Source organism: Theropithecus gelada, chromosome 3 (genome assembly GCF_003255815.1).
Source record: "Theropithecus gelada isolate Dixy chromosome 3, Tgel_1.0, whole genome shotgun sequence".
Lineage (NCBI taxonomy): Eukaryota > Metazoa > Chordata > Mammalia > Primates > Cercopithecidae > Theropithecus > Theropithecus gelada.
This window is the reverse complement of record NC_037670.1, coordinates 13,916,441-13,933,938: the sequence shown is the minus strand read 5'-3', so window position 1 is coordinate 13,933,938 and position 17,498 is coordinate 13,916,441. Positions and strand designations below refer to the sequence as shown.

At 42.0% G+C, this 17,498-nt stretch overlaps 1 protein-coding gene across 1 annotated transcript in view; it reads left to right on the top strand.

Moving 5' to 3' along the window:
* ARPC1A (actin related protein 2/3 complex subunit 1A) overlaps positions 1 to 17,498 on the top strand; it is a 40,320-nt gene that overhangs the window by 7,686 nt on the left and 15,136 nt on the right. The window contains exons 2-5 of the mRNA XM_025380536.1: positions 101 to 193; positions 5,766 to 5,870; positions 11,656 to 11,878; positions 16,179 to 16,286. Coding sequence (XP_025236321.1) covers positions 130 to 193; positions 5,766 to 5,870; positions 11,656 to 11,878; positions 16,179 to 16,286 — 500 coding nt within the window. The 5' untranslated portion in view covers positions 101 to 129. The remainder of the gene's footprint in view (positions 1 to 100; positions 194 to 5,765; positions 5,871 to 11,655; positions 11,879 to 16,178; positions 16,287 to 17,498) is intronic.

The window sequence follows — 17,498 nt, the reverse complement described above, 5'->3', positions numbered from 1 at the left end:
GTTTTATTTCTGACCATCTTAAGATCCTCAGACAACTTAAACATTGGTTACTTACCTTTTCCCTATTGTACAAAATGTTTTTTGTTGTTGTTCATTGCAGCTTTCTCTCCTTTGAAAACACTAAGAATAATGTCACTGCATCAGTTTTTACTAGAGCCAATCACCTGTCATGCCTGGAACAGGGATCGTACTCGTAAGTATTTTATTAACTTTGCTTTTGTATTTTGGTACCTTTGGTACATCTCATCTTTAGACACATTTGGGGCTCACATATCTCAGTATCACATGTGCAAGGAACATACATCTATTATGTACATTCAGAAGGGAACTAAGTCAGTCCTTTGGTTTACAGATAGATAAACTGAGACCCAGAGTGAAGGAAGGGCTGTGCAGAGGTTACATACCAAGTTCAGGTTTAGTCACAGCACTAGGACCTAGAATAAGCTGTTTCAGAGACAAGTGGTTTGCTCCTGAGCTACTCAGAGCTTTATTAACTAGTATTTACTGTGTTATTCATAAGCAGCTTGAGTTTCTCATTTTCTAGCTCCAGCAAACTAGAAAGGGATGGAGAATGCTCTTAGAAGTAGGCACAGTCCAGCAAGCAAAGTGACAGATAATATAACAAGATGAGGCTGTGTGCAGTGGCTCATGCCTGTAATCCCAGCACTTTGGGAGGCCAAGGCAGGCAAATATCTTGAGCTCAAGAGTTCAAGGCCAGCCTGAGCAACATGGCAAAACCCTGTCTCTGCAAAGAAAAATACAAAAAATGTGTGTGTGTGTACATATATACATATTTTGCTTGTTTGTTTTGTTTTATTTTGTTTTTGAGACAGAGTCTCACAATGGCACAACCTCAGCTCACTGCAAACTCTGCCTCCCGGGTTCAAGCAATTTTCCTACCGCAGCCTCCTGAGTAGCTAGGATTACAGGCATGTGCCATCACTCCTGGTTAATTTTTTTATTTTTAGTAGAGATGGGGTCTCACCATGTTGGCCAGGCTGGTCTTGAACTCCTGACCTCAAATGATCTGCCTGCCTTGGCCTCCCAAAATGCTGGGATTACAGGCATGAGCCTTCATGCTCAGCCTTGTCTGTCTTTATTACAGACATCATAGTGTGTATAAAGTAGTATCTCATTGTGGTTTTGATTTGCATTTCCTCCATGAGTATTGATGTTGAACATTGTTTGACATGCCTGTTGGCTATTTGTATGTCTCTGGAGAAATGTCTATTCCGACATGTCTGCCTAGTTTTAAATAGGGTTATCTTTTTATTGTTGAGTCATAAGAGTTCTTTATATATTCTGGCTGCAAGTCTCTTATCAAATATTTTCTCCCATTCTGTGGGTTGTCCTTTCACTTCTTTGAAGGTATTCTTTGACACACACAAGTTTTTAATTTTGAACAAGTTGCCAGGCACGGTGCTGTAATTCCAGCACTTTGGGAGGCCAAGGCGAGAGGATCGCTTGGGTCTAGGAGTTCGAGATCAGTCTGGGAGAGATAGTGAAACCTCGTCTCTACAAAAAATAAAAATTAGCTGGGTGTGGTAGCACGTGCCTGTGGCCCCAGCTACATGGGAGGCTGAGGTGGGAGGATCACTTGAGTCTGGAAGTCCACGGCTGCAGTGAGCCATGTTCATGCCACTGTACTCCAGCCTAGGTGACAGAGCAAGACTCTCTTTCTCAAAAAAAAAATAATAATTAAATAATAAAAATACAGAAAGAGCAGAATTGGAGAGAAAAAGTCCAATTTCGCTTATTTTTCTTTTGTTGCTTGTATTTCTGCTGTTGTATCAAAGAAACCATTGCATAATCCAGGATCACAACGATGTGTGCCTATGCCTATGTTTCCTTCTAAGAGTCTTAAAGCTTTAGTCCTTTTATGTAGGACTTTGATCCATTTTTAGTTAATTTTTGTGTATCCTGTAAGATAGGGTTCCTTTTGTAGGCAGATATCCAGTTTTCATGGTTTTTTTTTTCCTTCTTTTTTCTGTATTTATTTATTGAGACAGAGTCTTGCGCTGTCATTCAAGCTGGAGCTCAGTGGTGCAACCTCAGCTTACTGCAGCCTCTGCCTCCCAGGTTCAAGTGATTCTTGTGTCTGAGCATCCTAAGAAGCTGTGATTACGTGCATGTGCCACCACACCCGGTTAATTTTTGTATTTTCAGAAGAGACAGGCTTTCACTATGTCGCCTAGGCTGGCCTCGAACTCCTGGTCTCAAGCAATCCACCTGCCTCAGCCTCCCGAAGTGTTGGCATGAGCCACCATGCCGGCCAAGATAATCAAGTTTTTCCCGCACCTTTTGTTGAAAACTATCCTCTCCCCATTTAATTGCCTTGGCACCCTTTTTGAAAATCAACTGACTGTAAATATGAGAGTTTATTTCTGGACTCCCAATTCTATTCCATTGTTCTTTATGTTTATCCTAGTTTCAGGACCAGTGTGTCTTGATTACTGTAGCTTGGTAGTAAGTTTTGTTTTTTTTGTTTTTTGTTTTTTTTGAGACAGAGTCTTGCTCTGTCGCCCAGGCTGGAGTGCAGTGGGGCAATTTTGGCTCACTGCAAGCTCCGCCTCCCAGGTTCATGCCATTCTCCTGCCTCAGCCTCCCGAGTAGCTGGTACTACAGGCACCTGCCACCACGCCCGGCTAATTTTTTTGTGTGTGTTTTTAGTAGAGATGGGGTTTCACTGTGTTACCCAGGATGGTCTTGATCTCCTGACCTCGTGATCCTCCCGCCTCGGCCTCCCAAAGTGCTGGGATTATAGGTGTGAGCCACTGTGCCCGGCCCCGCTTGGTAGTAAGTTTTGAAATCAAGAAGTATAAGTTCCAACTTTGTTCATTTCAAGATTATTTTGGTTATTGTGTCGCTTGCATTTCCATATGAATTTTAGAATCAGCTTGTTAATATCTTTTAAGAAGTGAACTGAGATTTTGACAGAGATTGCTTTGAATCTGTAGATTCACCATCTTTTTAAAGCATTTCAGGGCCGGGCATGGTGGCTCACACCTGTAATCCCAGCACTTTGGGAGGCCAAGGCAGGTGGATCATGAGGTCAGGAGATCGAGACCATCCTGGCTAACACGGTGAAACCCCATCTCTACTAAAAATACAAAAAATTAGCCAGGTGTGGTGGCGGGTGCTTGTAGTCCCAGTTACTTGGGAGGCTGAGGAAGGAGAATGGCCTGAACCCTGGAGGTGGAACTTGCAGTGAGCTGAGATCGTGCCACTGTACTCCAGCCTGGGTGACAGAGCAAGACTCCGTCTCACAAAAAGAAAAAAAAAAAAAAGAGCCTGTGTATTGGGTGCTTGAATATATATAACCTGGCAGGATAGTGAATTTAGAGCATGTGCTTTGTAACCATCTCACAGAGCTTCATAGCCAGCTTTCCTGGATCTTCTGTTTCCACTTTCCCATCTAAAAATAGGCTTTTGGAGTATTTCCAATTATTTTTAATACAGATGCAAGCTATCATTGTCCTCATTTAAACTACTTGATAAATTCAGCATATTAAGTCAACATTTTTTTTTGACATTGGAATTTGAAATTTATAACATTTTCCAGGTTTAAATTTGGACTTGGCTTTTGAAATCTCTATATACATGTGAGAAAGTTAGAGAAATATATAACTAGTTTTCAGAAAGCACTCTTAAGTCCTTAGGATTTTATAGCTAGATATTTACCTAGTTCCACAGTTTTATCTGTAAAGCAGATAGATGTAACTTTCCTAAGGAGGGTAGGAAAGTGAGTGTAGGTGGGGACTATTCATGACTGGCCTAAAGCTTGGATCATAGGTCTTAATTTTTTTTTTTTTTCTTTTTTTTTGAGACAGGGTCTCACTCTGTCACCCAGGCTGGAGTGCAGTGATGCAATCTTGGCTCACTGCAGCCTCTGCCTCCTGGGATCAAGCGATTCTCCTGCCTCAGCCTCCTGAGTAGCTGGGACTACAGGTGCGTGCCACCAGGCCCGGCTAATTTTTGTATTTTTAGTAGAGACAGGGTTTCCCCATGTTGGCCAGGCTGGTCGCGAACTCCTGATCGCAGGTGATCTGCCTGCCTCATCCTCCCAAAGTGGTGGGATCACAGGCATGAGCCACCATGCCCAGCCCATAGATCCTAATTTTAATTTTAAGAAACCAATAAAAAGAAAGAGGGGCAGGGCATCTTGGCTCATGCCTGTAATCCTAGTGCTTTGGGAGGCCAAGGCAGGAGAATTGCTTGAGGCCAGGAATTCAAGACCAGCGTAGGCAACATAGTGAGACCCTGTCTCTCCTAAAAATAAAAATTAAATTAAATTTAAAAAAAAAAAACAAAAAACAGATGAACTAGAAAGGGTAAAAAATGATATATGAATATAGGTCTAGTATCCCTTATCTGAAATGCCTGGGACCAGAAATGTGAAATCCACCCGAGCCCAGTGGCTTATGCCTGTAATCCCAGCACTTTGGGAGGCCGAGGCAGGCAGATTACCTGAGTTCAGGAGTTCGAGACCAGGCTGACCAACATGGAGAAACCCTGTCTCTACTAAAAATACAAAATTATCTGGGCGTGGTGGCACATGCCTGTAATCCCAGCTACTTCAGAGGCTGAGGCAGGAGAATCACTTGAACCTGGGAGGCGGTGGTTGCAGTGAGCCAAGATCGCGCCATTGTACTCCAGCCTGGGCAATGAGAGCAAAACTCCATCTCAAAAAGGAAGAAAAAGAAAATCAGAAATCCAAAATGTTCCAGAGAGCATTACGTTTTAGCATGACCTTTTGAGTGTCATGTTGGTACTCAAAAAGTTTTGGATTTGGGAGCATTTCAGATTTCAGCTTTTCAGATTATGGATGCGCAACCTGTATGAGTTTTTAAAAAGTCCGTTGTGTGTATTACATTTTGGATTAGTTCAGGAAATTACTCTTGAAAACAAAGTTTTGTGATCTATATTGGCTTTATTGTAAAGGAGAAGTTCAGTATAGTTTATCAGCAGAATCAATTTTTTTTTTTTTTTTTTTTTTTTTTTTGAGACGGAGTCTAGCTCTGCCGTCTGGAGTGCAGTGGCCGGATCTCAGCTCACTGCAAGCTCCGCCTCCCGGGTTCACGCCATTCTCCTGCCTCAGCCTCCCGAGTAGCTGGGACTACAGGCGCCCGCCACCTCGCCCGGCTAGTTTTCTGTATTTTTTAGTAGAGACGGGGTTTCACCGTGTCGGCCAGGATGGTCTCGATCTCCTGACCTCGTGATCCGCCCGTCTCGGCCTCCCAAAGTGCTGGGATTACAGGCTTGAGCCACCGCGCCCGGCCAGAATCAATTTTTTTATATAAACTAGTTGTTCCAGCGTGGGTCCATGATAACAGTAATGGAAGTCCATAAACTATTTTCAGCATTTCAAAAAGACCAACAGAAATTTAGATTTAGCTCTAATAATATTCCACAGGTGAATGAAACTGTCAAATATTTTTACCCTGATCTAAATTTATTTTGACTAGGTATAGTAACATTGTTTATTTTTTGCTGGTTAGAATCATTAATTGACAGTTGTACATGTCTCTGGGAAAATGAATTTTTAATCTTAGTTTTCCTGTAAAGCATTATAAAATATAGGACCCAAGTAAAGTTAAAAAATAAATAAATAAAAGGAATTCTTCAGAGGTGAATTTGAGAACTACTTTTTCAAAAGTTTTTCTTTTCCTTAACTACAGTCTGCTTTTAAAACAACTGTGACATGTCTCCTTTTTGGTGACAATTTCAAGTTCAGGTGTTAACTGTTGTTTGAATTCTGTCTCCAGAGATTGCCCTCAGTCCCAATAATCACGAAGTGCACATCTACAAGAAGAACGGAAGCCAGTGGGTGAAAGCTCATGAACTCAAGGAGCACAATGGACACATCACAGGTAAAGGAAGATAGCCGTGAGCTTAGTGTGGTATTTCCAAATCAGGCACTCTTCCTTTTAGATAAAGAGCCTAATAAACCCAGTTGGCCATTTTTTTTTTTTTTTTTTTTTTTTTGAGACAGAGTATCACTCTGTCGCCCAGGCTGGAGTGCAATGGCGCAATCTCGGCTCACTGCAACCTTTGCCTCCCAGGTTCAAGTAATTTTCCTGCCTCAGCTTCCTGAGTAGCTGGGATAACAGGCGCGCACCACTGTGCCCGGCTAATTTTTTAATTTTTAGTAGAGACAGGTTTCACCGTGTTAGTCAGGCTGGTCTCGAACCCCTGACCTCGTGATCCACCTGCCTCGGCCTCCCAATGTGCTGAGATTACAGGATTGAGCCACTGTACCCAGCCCATAGTATTTAAAGTCATGCAGCACTTACTGAATTTCCTTATAATTTTAGAGAAAATACTATAATAATGATCTCAGTTGTTAAGTGCTTCTTGTAGCCCCAGTTGGTACCTAGCACTCTACTGTTGCTATGGAAAGCACTGAACCTACCCTGAGGACTAAACAGCTAAAATTAGGAGATGAGACGTGAAATTGAAAGCTAGATAACATGAAAATGTAGACAACATGAAAACGTGAGCCAAACTGTATTTCCAAGTGTCTTCCAAAAGTTTCCTTTGTGTTTTCAGGATAAGGAAGACTTTCCAGAATATTGAAAAGAACAAAGTAATATAATAAACACCCATATCAGATAATTGCCACCAGAATTACCAACTTTTTCCCTGTGCCAGGAAGTAATTTATTTTCCTGTATCAGGAAACTGAAGGAAAAAGGATATAATAATAAGGAATATTATTCTAGGTAATGGTAAAGTCACCTCTCACCAGCAGTTCTATTCCTCTCCCCTAGAAGGCAGACTATAATTTGCTATGACACCATTCCAGTCCATTTTAATATATTTACATACATACATGTTCATAAACAAGCTTAGGCCAAGCACAGTGGCTCACACCTGTAATCCCAGCACTTTGGGAGGCTGAGGCGGGAGGATTGCTTGAACCAAGGAATCCAAGACAAGCCTGGGCAACATAATGAGACCCCCTTTTTACAAATAAAAAAATTAGCACAGCGTGGTGGCACACACCTATGGTCCCAGCTACTTGGGAGGCTGAAGTGGGAGGATCACTTGAGACAAGTAGATCAAGGCTGCAGTGAGCTGTGATCACACCACTGCACTCCAGCCTGGGCAACAGAGCAAGACCCTGTTTTCAAAAGAAAAAAGAGAAAACAATCTTTAGGACTATTGGCTAATATTTTTTGAAGCTACATAAATGGCATGATATTATGCATCTCTGGCAGCCTGCTTTTGCATTCGTGATTGTTTCTGAGATCCATCTATGCTGCTGTCTAGATCAAGTTGATTCCTTTTAACTACTCTTTAGCATTTTATACCTCACTTACTTACTCTTTCCTCCATTGAAGGACATTTAGGTGGTTTCAATTTTTCCATATTACATGGAAGTGCTGAATAGGCATCCCTTGATTTCTGTACGTATGCGTGAATGTTTGTAGATGGTAGATGTGTTAATACCATAGGATATGCACATCTACAGTGTTGCCAGGCCTCATCAGATTGCTGTCATTCCCACTTGTCCTGTATGAGAGTGCCCGTTTTCCCACACCCCGCCACATACTTGAGGTGGTAAGACTGATGAATGCGTAAAAGGTTCATCCGTTGCTTCTGTAAGTCGTATTTTCCTGATTAATGGAAAAGATGAGCATACTTTCAGACATGTATTAGCCGTGAGAGTTTTTCTTCGTTGTGACTGTCCTGTTCATAAATCCTGATCATTTTTTCATTGAGTGTTTATCTTTTTCTTTTTCTGTTTTTTTGTTTGTTTGTTTTGAGGTGGAGTCTCATTCTGTCGTCCAGGCTGGAATGGAGTGGTACAGTCTTGGCTCACTGCAGCCTCTGCCTTCCAGGTTCAAGCAATTCTCCCGCCTCAGCCTCCCGCGTTGCTGGAATTACAGGCACCTGCCACAATACCTGGCTAATTTTTGTATTTTTAGTAGAGTTGGGATTTCACCACATTGGCCAGGCTGGTCTCGAACTCCTGACCTCAAGTGATCCGCCTGCCTCAGCCTCCCAAAGTGCTGGGATTACAGGTGTGAACCACTGTGCCCGACTTTTTTTTTTTTAGACAGGTTCTTGCTCTGTTGCCCAGTCACCCAGGCTAGAGTGTCATGGCTCACTACAGCCTCAACCCCCAGAGCTCAAGCGATCCTCCCACCTCAGCCTCCCCAGGGAGCTGGTGCTAAAGGTGTACGCCACCACACCTCGCTAATTTTTTTGTAAAGATAGGTTTCACCATGTTGCCCAGGCTGATTTTTTATTCTTTTAGTTGGACTCTGTAATTTTACCTCTAATCACCTAAAATACTGATGAGCTTAGAGATCTCCTTACCCAAATAAGAGAACTTAGCATGTTTTGCTATTCTGCATCCTTTACAGAAGTTGTCCTGCATTCTTCAGCTAACTCACGACCACCCTTGCTTTGACCAGTGATTTGTAAATAATGCTCTTGAGTACCAGGAGCTGAGTATATTTCCAAACCAGCGCCAAAGACAGCGTTTCTATTTTTGTCGCTCTTCCTTTCCCACAACCTTATTTCTATTAGCTTTGGCCTATTTTCTTAAGTTCCTTTGCCAGTGGCCTCATAGGCTAAGAATAAGAATACTCATATTTTAAATTGGAATTTTAGGCCAGGCAGGTGGCTCACACCTATAATCCCAACACTGTAGGAGGCTGAGGCAGGTGGATCACCTGAGGTCAGGAGTTCGAGACCAACCTGGCCAACATGGTGAAACCCTGTCTCCACTAAAAATACAAAAATTAGCCAGACATGGCAGCAGGCACCTATAATCTCAGCTACTTGGGAGACTGAAGCATGAGAATTGCTTGAACCCAGGAGGCAGAGGTTGTGGTAAGCCGAGATGGCGCCATTGTACTCTAGCCTAGGGGATAGAGCAAGACTCTGTCTCCAAAACAAATTAAAAATTAGGCCAGGCGCAGTGGCTCACACCTGTAGTCCCAGCACTTTGGGAGGCTGAGGCGGGCAGATTGCCTGAGGTCGAGAGTTCGAGACCAGCCTGACCAACATGGAGAAACCCTGTCTCTACTAAAAATATACAAAATTAGCCGGGCATGGTGGCTCACGCCTGTAATGCCAGCTACCCGGGAGACTGAGGCAGGAAAATTGCTTGAATGCAGCAGGCGGAGGTTGCGGTGAGCTGAGATTGCGCCATTGCACACCAGCCTGGGCAATAAGAGCGAAACTCTGTCTCAAAAAAAAAAAAAATTCAATTGGAATTTTAGCATTTAAAAGGAAATACTTTTAAATGACAAAAGACAAAGATGAAAGACGAAAGAAATTGCCAAAAATGTGAAATATTTAGTTATGTGGTTTTTTCCCTCTACTTCTCTTTTGGGGTTCTTTGAACTTGGGCCTGTTTTCTGTCTAGCTGCTCACATGGCATTTTTTAGATCTGAAAAAAACTTGTTTGAAAAATCTAAATATAACTCTGGGGCAAGAGATCAAGGATCAGACATATTTTCTCAGAAAGATAGTGATTTTAGGGGGAAAAATATTTTCTAAAGCATTCTAGAAGAAAAAACTAGTCCATACTACAAAGAAAAGAAGTGTGGCAAACATCAGGGATATCATAGTTCTGAGGTTTTATTCTTTTGTGTTAAATATTTGATTGTTCACCTTTTTAAGAAACATGTTTTGTTACCATGGAAAATTTTAAACAGATTTTTTTAAAAAAATGCAATAGTGTATAATGGGCCTTTTATACCCATCACCTAGATTCCACAATTATCAAGTAACGGCCAATCTTGTTCTCAATTCACTTTCTCCTTTCCTGTACTAATTTGAAGCACATCCCAGACATATTATTTCACATTTCAGTTTGTATCTCTAAAAGGTAATGATTTTTCTTTTTAATAATAATAAATATTGATCAGACTTACACCTGTAATCCCAGTGCTTTGGGAGGCTGAAGCGGGCAGATCACTTGAGCCCAGGAGTTCAAGACCTGCCTGGGCAACATGGTGAGACCCCATCTCTACAAAAAGTTAGCCAGGCATGGTGGCTTGCACCTGTAGTCCCAGCTACTCAGGAGGCTGAGGTAGGAGGATTTCATGAACCTGGGAGATTGAGGCTGCAGTGAGCTATGATCGCACCACTGCACTCCAGTCTGGGTGATAAAGTGAGACCCTGTCTCAAAAAAAAAAAAAAAAATCTAAAGTCTAATAAAGAGGACTGCAAGCAAAATTATCTTGTAATGAATAAATAAAATACACATCACTTAGAGTACAGTCTCATATTTTTTTCCCTTCAGTAGTACAAAAAATTGAGCTGACATTTCTTTTTTTTTTTTTTTTTTGAGACGGAGTCTCGCTCTGTCGCCCAGGCTGGAGTGTGAGCTGACATTTCATGTGGGTAAATGAATGAATAAATTAAACTCTTCATACTAAAGTCACTATGACTTATGAGTAATTGAGCCTTGGATTTATATTTGTCTTTTTTCCATATACATGTCAAGAATGCTAAGTATTAATTTTTAGAGAGAGATCTGTAATAAATATTTATTAGTAATATTTCTGTACTTTTTAATGTGAAATTATATTTCTAGAAAATAACTCATCAAGGCCAAGTGCAGTGGCTCACGCCTGTAATCCCAGCAATTTGGGAGGCCAAGGCGGGCAGATTGCCTGAAGTCAGGAGTTCGAGATCAGCCTGGTCAATATGGTGAAACCCCGTCTCTACTAAAAACACAAAAATTAGCTGAGCGTGGTGGCATCCACCTGTAATCCCAGCTACTCGGGAGGCTGAGGCAGGAGAATCACTTGAACCTGGGAGGTGGAGGTTGCAGTGAGCTGAGATCACGCCATTGTACTCCAGCCTAGGCTACAAGAGCAAAACTCCATCTCAAAAAGCAAAAACAAAAGCAAAGAAAATACCTCATTAGTAAATGTTAAATGAGTCATGGTAAATTTTGCTCTTGGTATATAAGAAACTGACCTTGACTTTGGGATTCTTCACAGAGGTACCAGATAAGTAAAGTCTCATCAAGTAAGAAAAGTAAACCTTAAATTCAGGTACACATTTAGGTATCTTCCTGGTTTAGATGCAAAGATAATCAAGAATTTTACAGAACCTGCATCATGTAGAAAAGGTTTTCAGTATGGTTCAACTGACAGCAACTTTCAGAAAAATATGTGATGAATCACAATATATATTTCCTCCTTTACACTAAAGATTATTTTTATTTACCCTGTATGCTGTTTTAGTTGAATGCCATGTAGCAGACTGTTGGTTAATATCATGGAATGAGGTCTGTTAATGAATGAATACAGTTATTTTCACACACAAAAATCTAATAAAGAAGAAAGAGAAAAGTAATGAATCTTGAGATCTTTAGAAGTCTTAGAAATGTGTGAATTTTCTGGGTCGAAAGAATGCCCCCATTTAGTTTTGTAAAGTTTGTAATTATAAAACAGCTCTGTTCTACATGACCTCATAGATAATCCTGAGTCCCAGATGCTTTGCAGAGAAGCATCCTTGCCTTTCCTTGAGGCGGTGATCAGGACATAGATGGGGGGAAGGATGTGCCTGGGAGGAAGGTCCCAAGACCACATCTCATCCTGGCATGTCAGTGCCACCCACCTGCCTGTGCTGCAGTTGTTTGTCATTGACTGGGCAAAGCAGGTGACCCACATCTCACTTGCAGGTATTGACTGGGCTCCCAAGAGCGATCGCATCGTCACTTGTGGAGCAGACCGCAATGCCTATGTCTGGAGTCAGAAAGATGGTGTCTGGAAGCCAACCCTGGTGATCCTGAGAATTAATCGTGCAGCTACTTTTGTGAAGTGGTCCCCCCTAGAGAACAAATTTGCTGTGGGAAGTGGAGCACGACTCATTTCTGTTTGTTACTTTGAGTCTGAAAATGACTGGTGAGTGACATCTGAACTTTTTCTATCCCTCTCTATAGAATTTACATTTGCACTGCTGTGTGAGAAAAAACTCTGGTTTTTTCTCATCTGGAGTTGTGTGGTTTTTTTCTCTGAAATTCTTGATTCTGTCTGAGCATTTTCCCTTCTGATGTGCATGTTAAGTTAAATCGCATGTTTTTTGTATTAACATAGAGCTATTGTGTCCATGTTCTGATCACCTAACTTGTTTCTTCTGCAAGATGCTACTACTGTTCTCACTCTATACTGCACATATTGCTGTTTTCTTACTCTCATATACAAATAATAACCTTGAAAGAGTCTCTGTTCCCTGAGGAATTTTTTTTTCACACGGTATCTATGTAGGATTCCTACAGATAACAATGTTCTTTTTTTTTTGAGACAGAGTCTCACTCTGTTGCCCAGGCCAGATGGAGTGCAGTGGCACGATCTTGGCTCACTGCAACCTCCACCCCTCGTGGTCCAAGCAATTCTCCTGCCTCAGCCTCCTGAGTAGCTGGGATTACAGTCACCTGCCATCACGCCCGGCTAATTTTTGTAATTTTAGTAGAGACGAGGTTTCACCATCTTGGCCAGGCTGGTCTTGAACTCCTGACCTCGTGATCCACCACCGTGGCCTCCCAAAGTACTGGGATTACAGGTGTGAACTACCACGCCCAGCCAGTGTTCTCCTTTCTTTAAAGCTTATTTGCCAAACAACTCTGTGTCTTGATGTAATATTTTACTTGTTTAAACTATTGAAGTGAAAACTCACCAGAATCGTAGAAGTCTAATCAGGCTATTGTACATTTTTTAAATAAATCACTTGTAGCTGACCCAGTCAAAACATAGAGGTTTACTTTATGACCAAAACTTATTTTAACTACTCCTTCCTGTTTATTTTGATAAGAAAACAATTATTCTCCAGCCTGGCCAAGATGGCGAAATCCCATCTCTACTAAAAATACAAAAATTAGCTGGGCACAGTGGCAGGCGCCTATAATCCCAACTACTCGGGAGGCTGAGGCAGGAGAATCATTTGAACTCAGGGGGCAGAGGTTTCAGCGAGCCAAGATCATGCCATTGGGCACTCCAGCCTGGGCGACCCAGTGAGACTCCATCTAAAAAAAAAAAAAAAAAAATTGTATTCTACCTGGAGTGCGTTCAGCCAGGTAGAATGGTAAATATCCTTCAACATAAAGTTGTCATTTAGTACTATACTGGCAGTGTTTGTGTTTCTACTAAAAATAGCAGAGTACACATGACTCTTTGTAGCCGTTTTGTTATTTGTATTCTGCTGAAACTGAAAGGAGGGGATTATCATGTTACCTTTGTAATTTAGTAAAACTTCAGAAATTTTATTCTTCGAAAAGAGATTGGGAACTTGCAGTAAAATTGAGTTATGGGCCGGGCATAGTGGCTCAGGCCTGTAACCCCAGCCCTTTGGGAGGCCAAGGTGGGTGGATCCCCTGAGGTCAGGAGTTCAAGACCAGCCTGACCAACATGGAGAAATCCCGTCTCTACTAAAAATACAAAAAAATTAGCGGGGTGTGGTGGTGCATGCCTGTAATCCCAGCTACCTGGGAGGCTGAGGCAGGAGAATCTCTTGAACCCAGGAAGCGGAAGGTTGTGGTGAGCCGAGATCGTGCCATTGCACTCTAGCCTGGGCATCAAGAATGAAACTCCATCTCAAAAAAAAAAAAAAAAATTGAGTTATGAATTTGAAACATGTTTTTCTTTCAAATGTGTATAAATCAAAGCCAACAAAATGTTACCTGCTAGAAACGATTTGGAAGTTTCATTGTAATGGGATAGGAAACTAAGTTCATTAATATTCCCTCAAGGCTAAACTTTATGTCAGCTGGTACTCCTTGCAGTCTTACGAATTTCTACAGGAAAGTTTTCTTCCAAGTTAAGCTTCAACCTCAGTAATTGTTTACATTTTTATTCGTTGAGAATTAGTGTCAAGTATAGGTAAATTGGATTTTATTATGGTACAAAGTATTGTCTTTGAGCAAGCTGTATGTTTAGGGCAGTTTTTCAGCTATAGAATAGTTACTTCATATTTCATAGGAGTACTTTAAAACAACCTCTCAGAAGCTTATAATTATTTTGTTTGCCATCTTTTCCTCAATTAAAAAAATTACATTATAAAGGCCAGGCACGGTGGCTCACGCCTGTAATCCCAGCACTTTGCGAGGCCAAGGCAGGCGGATCACAAGGTCAAGAGTAGGAGACCAGCCTGGCCAACGTGGAGAAACCCCATCTCTACTAAAAATACAAAATATTAGCCGGGCGTGATGGCGCATGCCTATAATCCCAGCTACTTGGGAGCCTAAGGCAGGAGAATCGCTTGAACCAGGGAGGTGGAGTTTGCAGTGAGCCGAGACCATGCCACTGCACTCCAGCCTGAGCAACACAGCAAGACTCTGTCTCAAATATATATGTATATACACACACACACACATTATGAAACAGTTCAAAATATTGTTCTTTCTCCTTTTTTAGAGACTTTGTGGGGGGGGTTTGGTTTATTTTTTGAGACAGGGTTTCTCTCTGTCACCCAGTCTGGAGTGCGGTGGCACAAACACGGCTCACTGCAGTCTCCAACTCCTGGGACCCAGCAATCTTGCCACTTCAGCCTCCCAAGTAGTTGGGACTACAGGTTTGCACTACCACACCTGGCTAATTTTTTGATTACTTGTGGAGACAGGTTCTCACTTTGTTGCCCAAGCTTATCTCAAATTCCTGTACTCAAGCAATCTTCCTGCTTTGGTCTCCCAAAGTGCTGGGATTACAGGTGCAAGCCTCTGCACCTGGCTGTCTTTTTCAGAACGAACTTTTTCAGATAGGATTCTAAGAAAGCAATTCTATAGCCAGGCGTGGTGGCTCATGCCTGTAATCCTAGCACTTTGGGAGGCTAAGGCAGGTGGATCGCCTGAGACCAGGAGTTTGAGACCAGCCTGGCCAACATGGTGAAAGCTCATCTCTTCTAAAAATACAAAAATTAGCCAGGTGTGGTGGTGTGAGCCTAAAATCCCAGCTATTAGGAGGCTGAGACACAAGAATTGCAAGAACCTAGGGGGCAGAGGTTGCAGTGAGCTAAGATTGCGCCACTGCACTCCAGCCTGGGAGACAGAGTAAGACTCTGTCTCAGAAAAAATAAAAATAAAAAATAAATAAATAAAAGAAAGTGATTCTTGCTTGAAGCTGGGAGGCGGAGGTTGCGGTGAGCCAAAATTGCGCCACTGCACTCCAGCCTAAGCAGCAAGAGTGAAACTCCGCCTCAAAAAAAAAAAAAGTGATTCTATAGAAAGGTAATTTAGCATTCAAGGAAAGGCATTGGCCCAATATTTAGTTTCCCAACTGTAGAGCAATCAGACACGATTGGTTTTTAAACAGCAGTTTGGGGGCAGAAATGAATGAGTTAAGCCAAAATACTGACTGGTCATAGACATAAATCATCTTTTTTGGATGGTGCTAGAGAATTAGAGGCTAATCCCCAATATGAGGTTCTTCCAATTTCTTGGTTGTGATTTTTCAGTGAAAGAAATTAAAAAGAATTTGCAGATTCATGGAGACTTGGGAAGGATATTAAGCTATCTTACAACCCCAAATTGACCAAAAATGGAATAGCAAATCACTGAATATTCATAATAAAAATTGAAGTATTTTCAAACTTCAGTTTTTATCTCAGAGGTTAATGTCATATGTAATCCAAAATCTCACAAAAAAAGTAACTGAGTTAATCAATATCTATGCTTACTAATGAGGACCACTGAAAACCAGCTGTTGTGCCAACATCATCAAGGCCAGGAGTGGAGAAGTGCTTGTTCATGGTTCTTTTCCTTTCTGTCCTTTAGAAATGCACCTTGTCAGCTGGGCATAGTGGCTCATGCTTGTAATCCCAGCACTTTGGGAGGCTGAGGCCGGTGGATCGCTTGAGCCCAAGAGTTTGAGACCAGCCTGGGCAACATGGAGAAATCTCACCTCTACAAAAAATACAAAAATTAGCCAGTCTCAAATTATAACCTGTTCTTAAAAAACCTTGTCTCTGGCAGGAGGCCTGGTGACTGACAGAAAAACGTTGAATGATCTGTTACTTTTCTATGGAATCTTTTTTCATAGAAACCTATCTGAAAAAGTTTATTCTGAAAAAGATAACATTCTGAATTGTTTTATCATTTTTTTTTAAATTAAGGAAAAGTGTGGCATGCTTAGGTGTTTTCACCCGACATAATTTGTAGGTCATTTGGGGATGCTTGTTGAGTGGATAAACTGAAACAGTTTTCCCCTCTCATAGGTGGGTGAGCAAGCACATTAAAAAGCCGATTCGCTCCACAGTCCTCAGCTTGGATTGGCATCCCAACAACGTTTTGCTGGCAGCAGGATCATGTGACTTCAAATGCAGGTGGGAACCAATGAGAACTGATAGACTCGAGCTGTGCGTTCTTCATCCTTCAACAAATAATTTTGGGTTCCCTTTGTTTTGTTGTTGTTGTTGTTGTTGTTTTTGAGACAGGGTCTCACTCTCACCCAGGCTGGAGTACAGTGGCACCATCATAGCTCACTGCAGCCTCCAACTCCTGGGCTCAAGCGATCCTCCAGCCTCAGCCTCTAGAGTAGTTGAGACTACAGGCATGTGCCACCACACCTGGCTAATTTTTTAAAAATTGTTTTTATTCTTTGTAGAGATGGGGTCTTGCTGTGTTGCCCAGGTTGGTCTTGAACTCCTGGCCTCAAGTGATCCTCCCTCCTCAGCCTCCTAAAGTGCTGGGATTACAGGCATGAGCCACTGTGCCTGGCCTGTAAGTTTCCTTTTCTTTGCAAGGTACTGTGCTAGGCACTGTGAGGGACTCAAAAATGAGGCCCAGTGCTGTGGCTCACACCTGTAATCCCAGCACTTTGGGAGGCTGAAGTGGGCGGATCACCTGAGGTCAGAAGTTCGAGACCAACTTGGCCAACATGGTGAAGCCCCATGTCTACTAAAAATACAAAAGTTAGCCTGGTGTGGTGGCACACGGCTGTAATCCCAGCTACTCGGGAGGCTAGGGCATGAGAATCATTTGAACCCGGGAGGTGGAGGTTGCAGTGAGCTGAAATCACACCACTGCACTCCAGCCTGGGCAGCAGAGCAAGACTCCATCTCAAAAAAACAAACAAAAACAGAAAACAACAAAATAGAAGCAGCTTGTGATCTAGAAAAGGAGCTCAAGCATGATGATTAAAAGAAAAAGTGCATAAGTCACAGGTAGAAAGAAGTCGACTTGGAGGTGGGGTAGGAGGGAGAGGCAAGGGTGGGGCCAGCGAAGATTTCCTTAAGTGTAAGAATATCTATGGTTTAGAGGGCATGTACTCTCTCTGTCTCTTTCTCACCATCTCTTTCTGTCTCTCCCTTTCTCCCTGTCTTTCTTGACTACACTATTTTTCTCATTTCATATTCCAGGCAGCAGTCTCTGCAAATTCCAAAGTGAAACGATTAATAAAACATAGCTAAACAGTGCACTGCTAAGCTGTTATTGTGCTGCTCTTTCCGTTAAAGCTTTTTATTTTGTCATCACTATGAAGCTAGAAGAAATGCAGCTGCTTTGCTAGGAACTTTAAGGATCATACCGTGTAATTC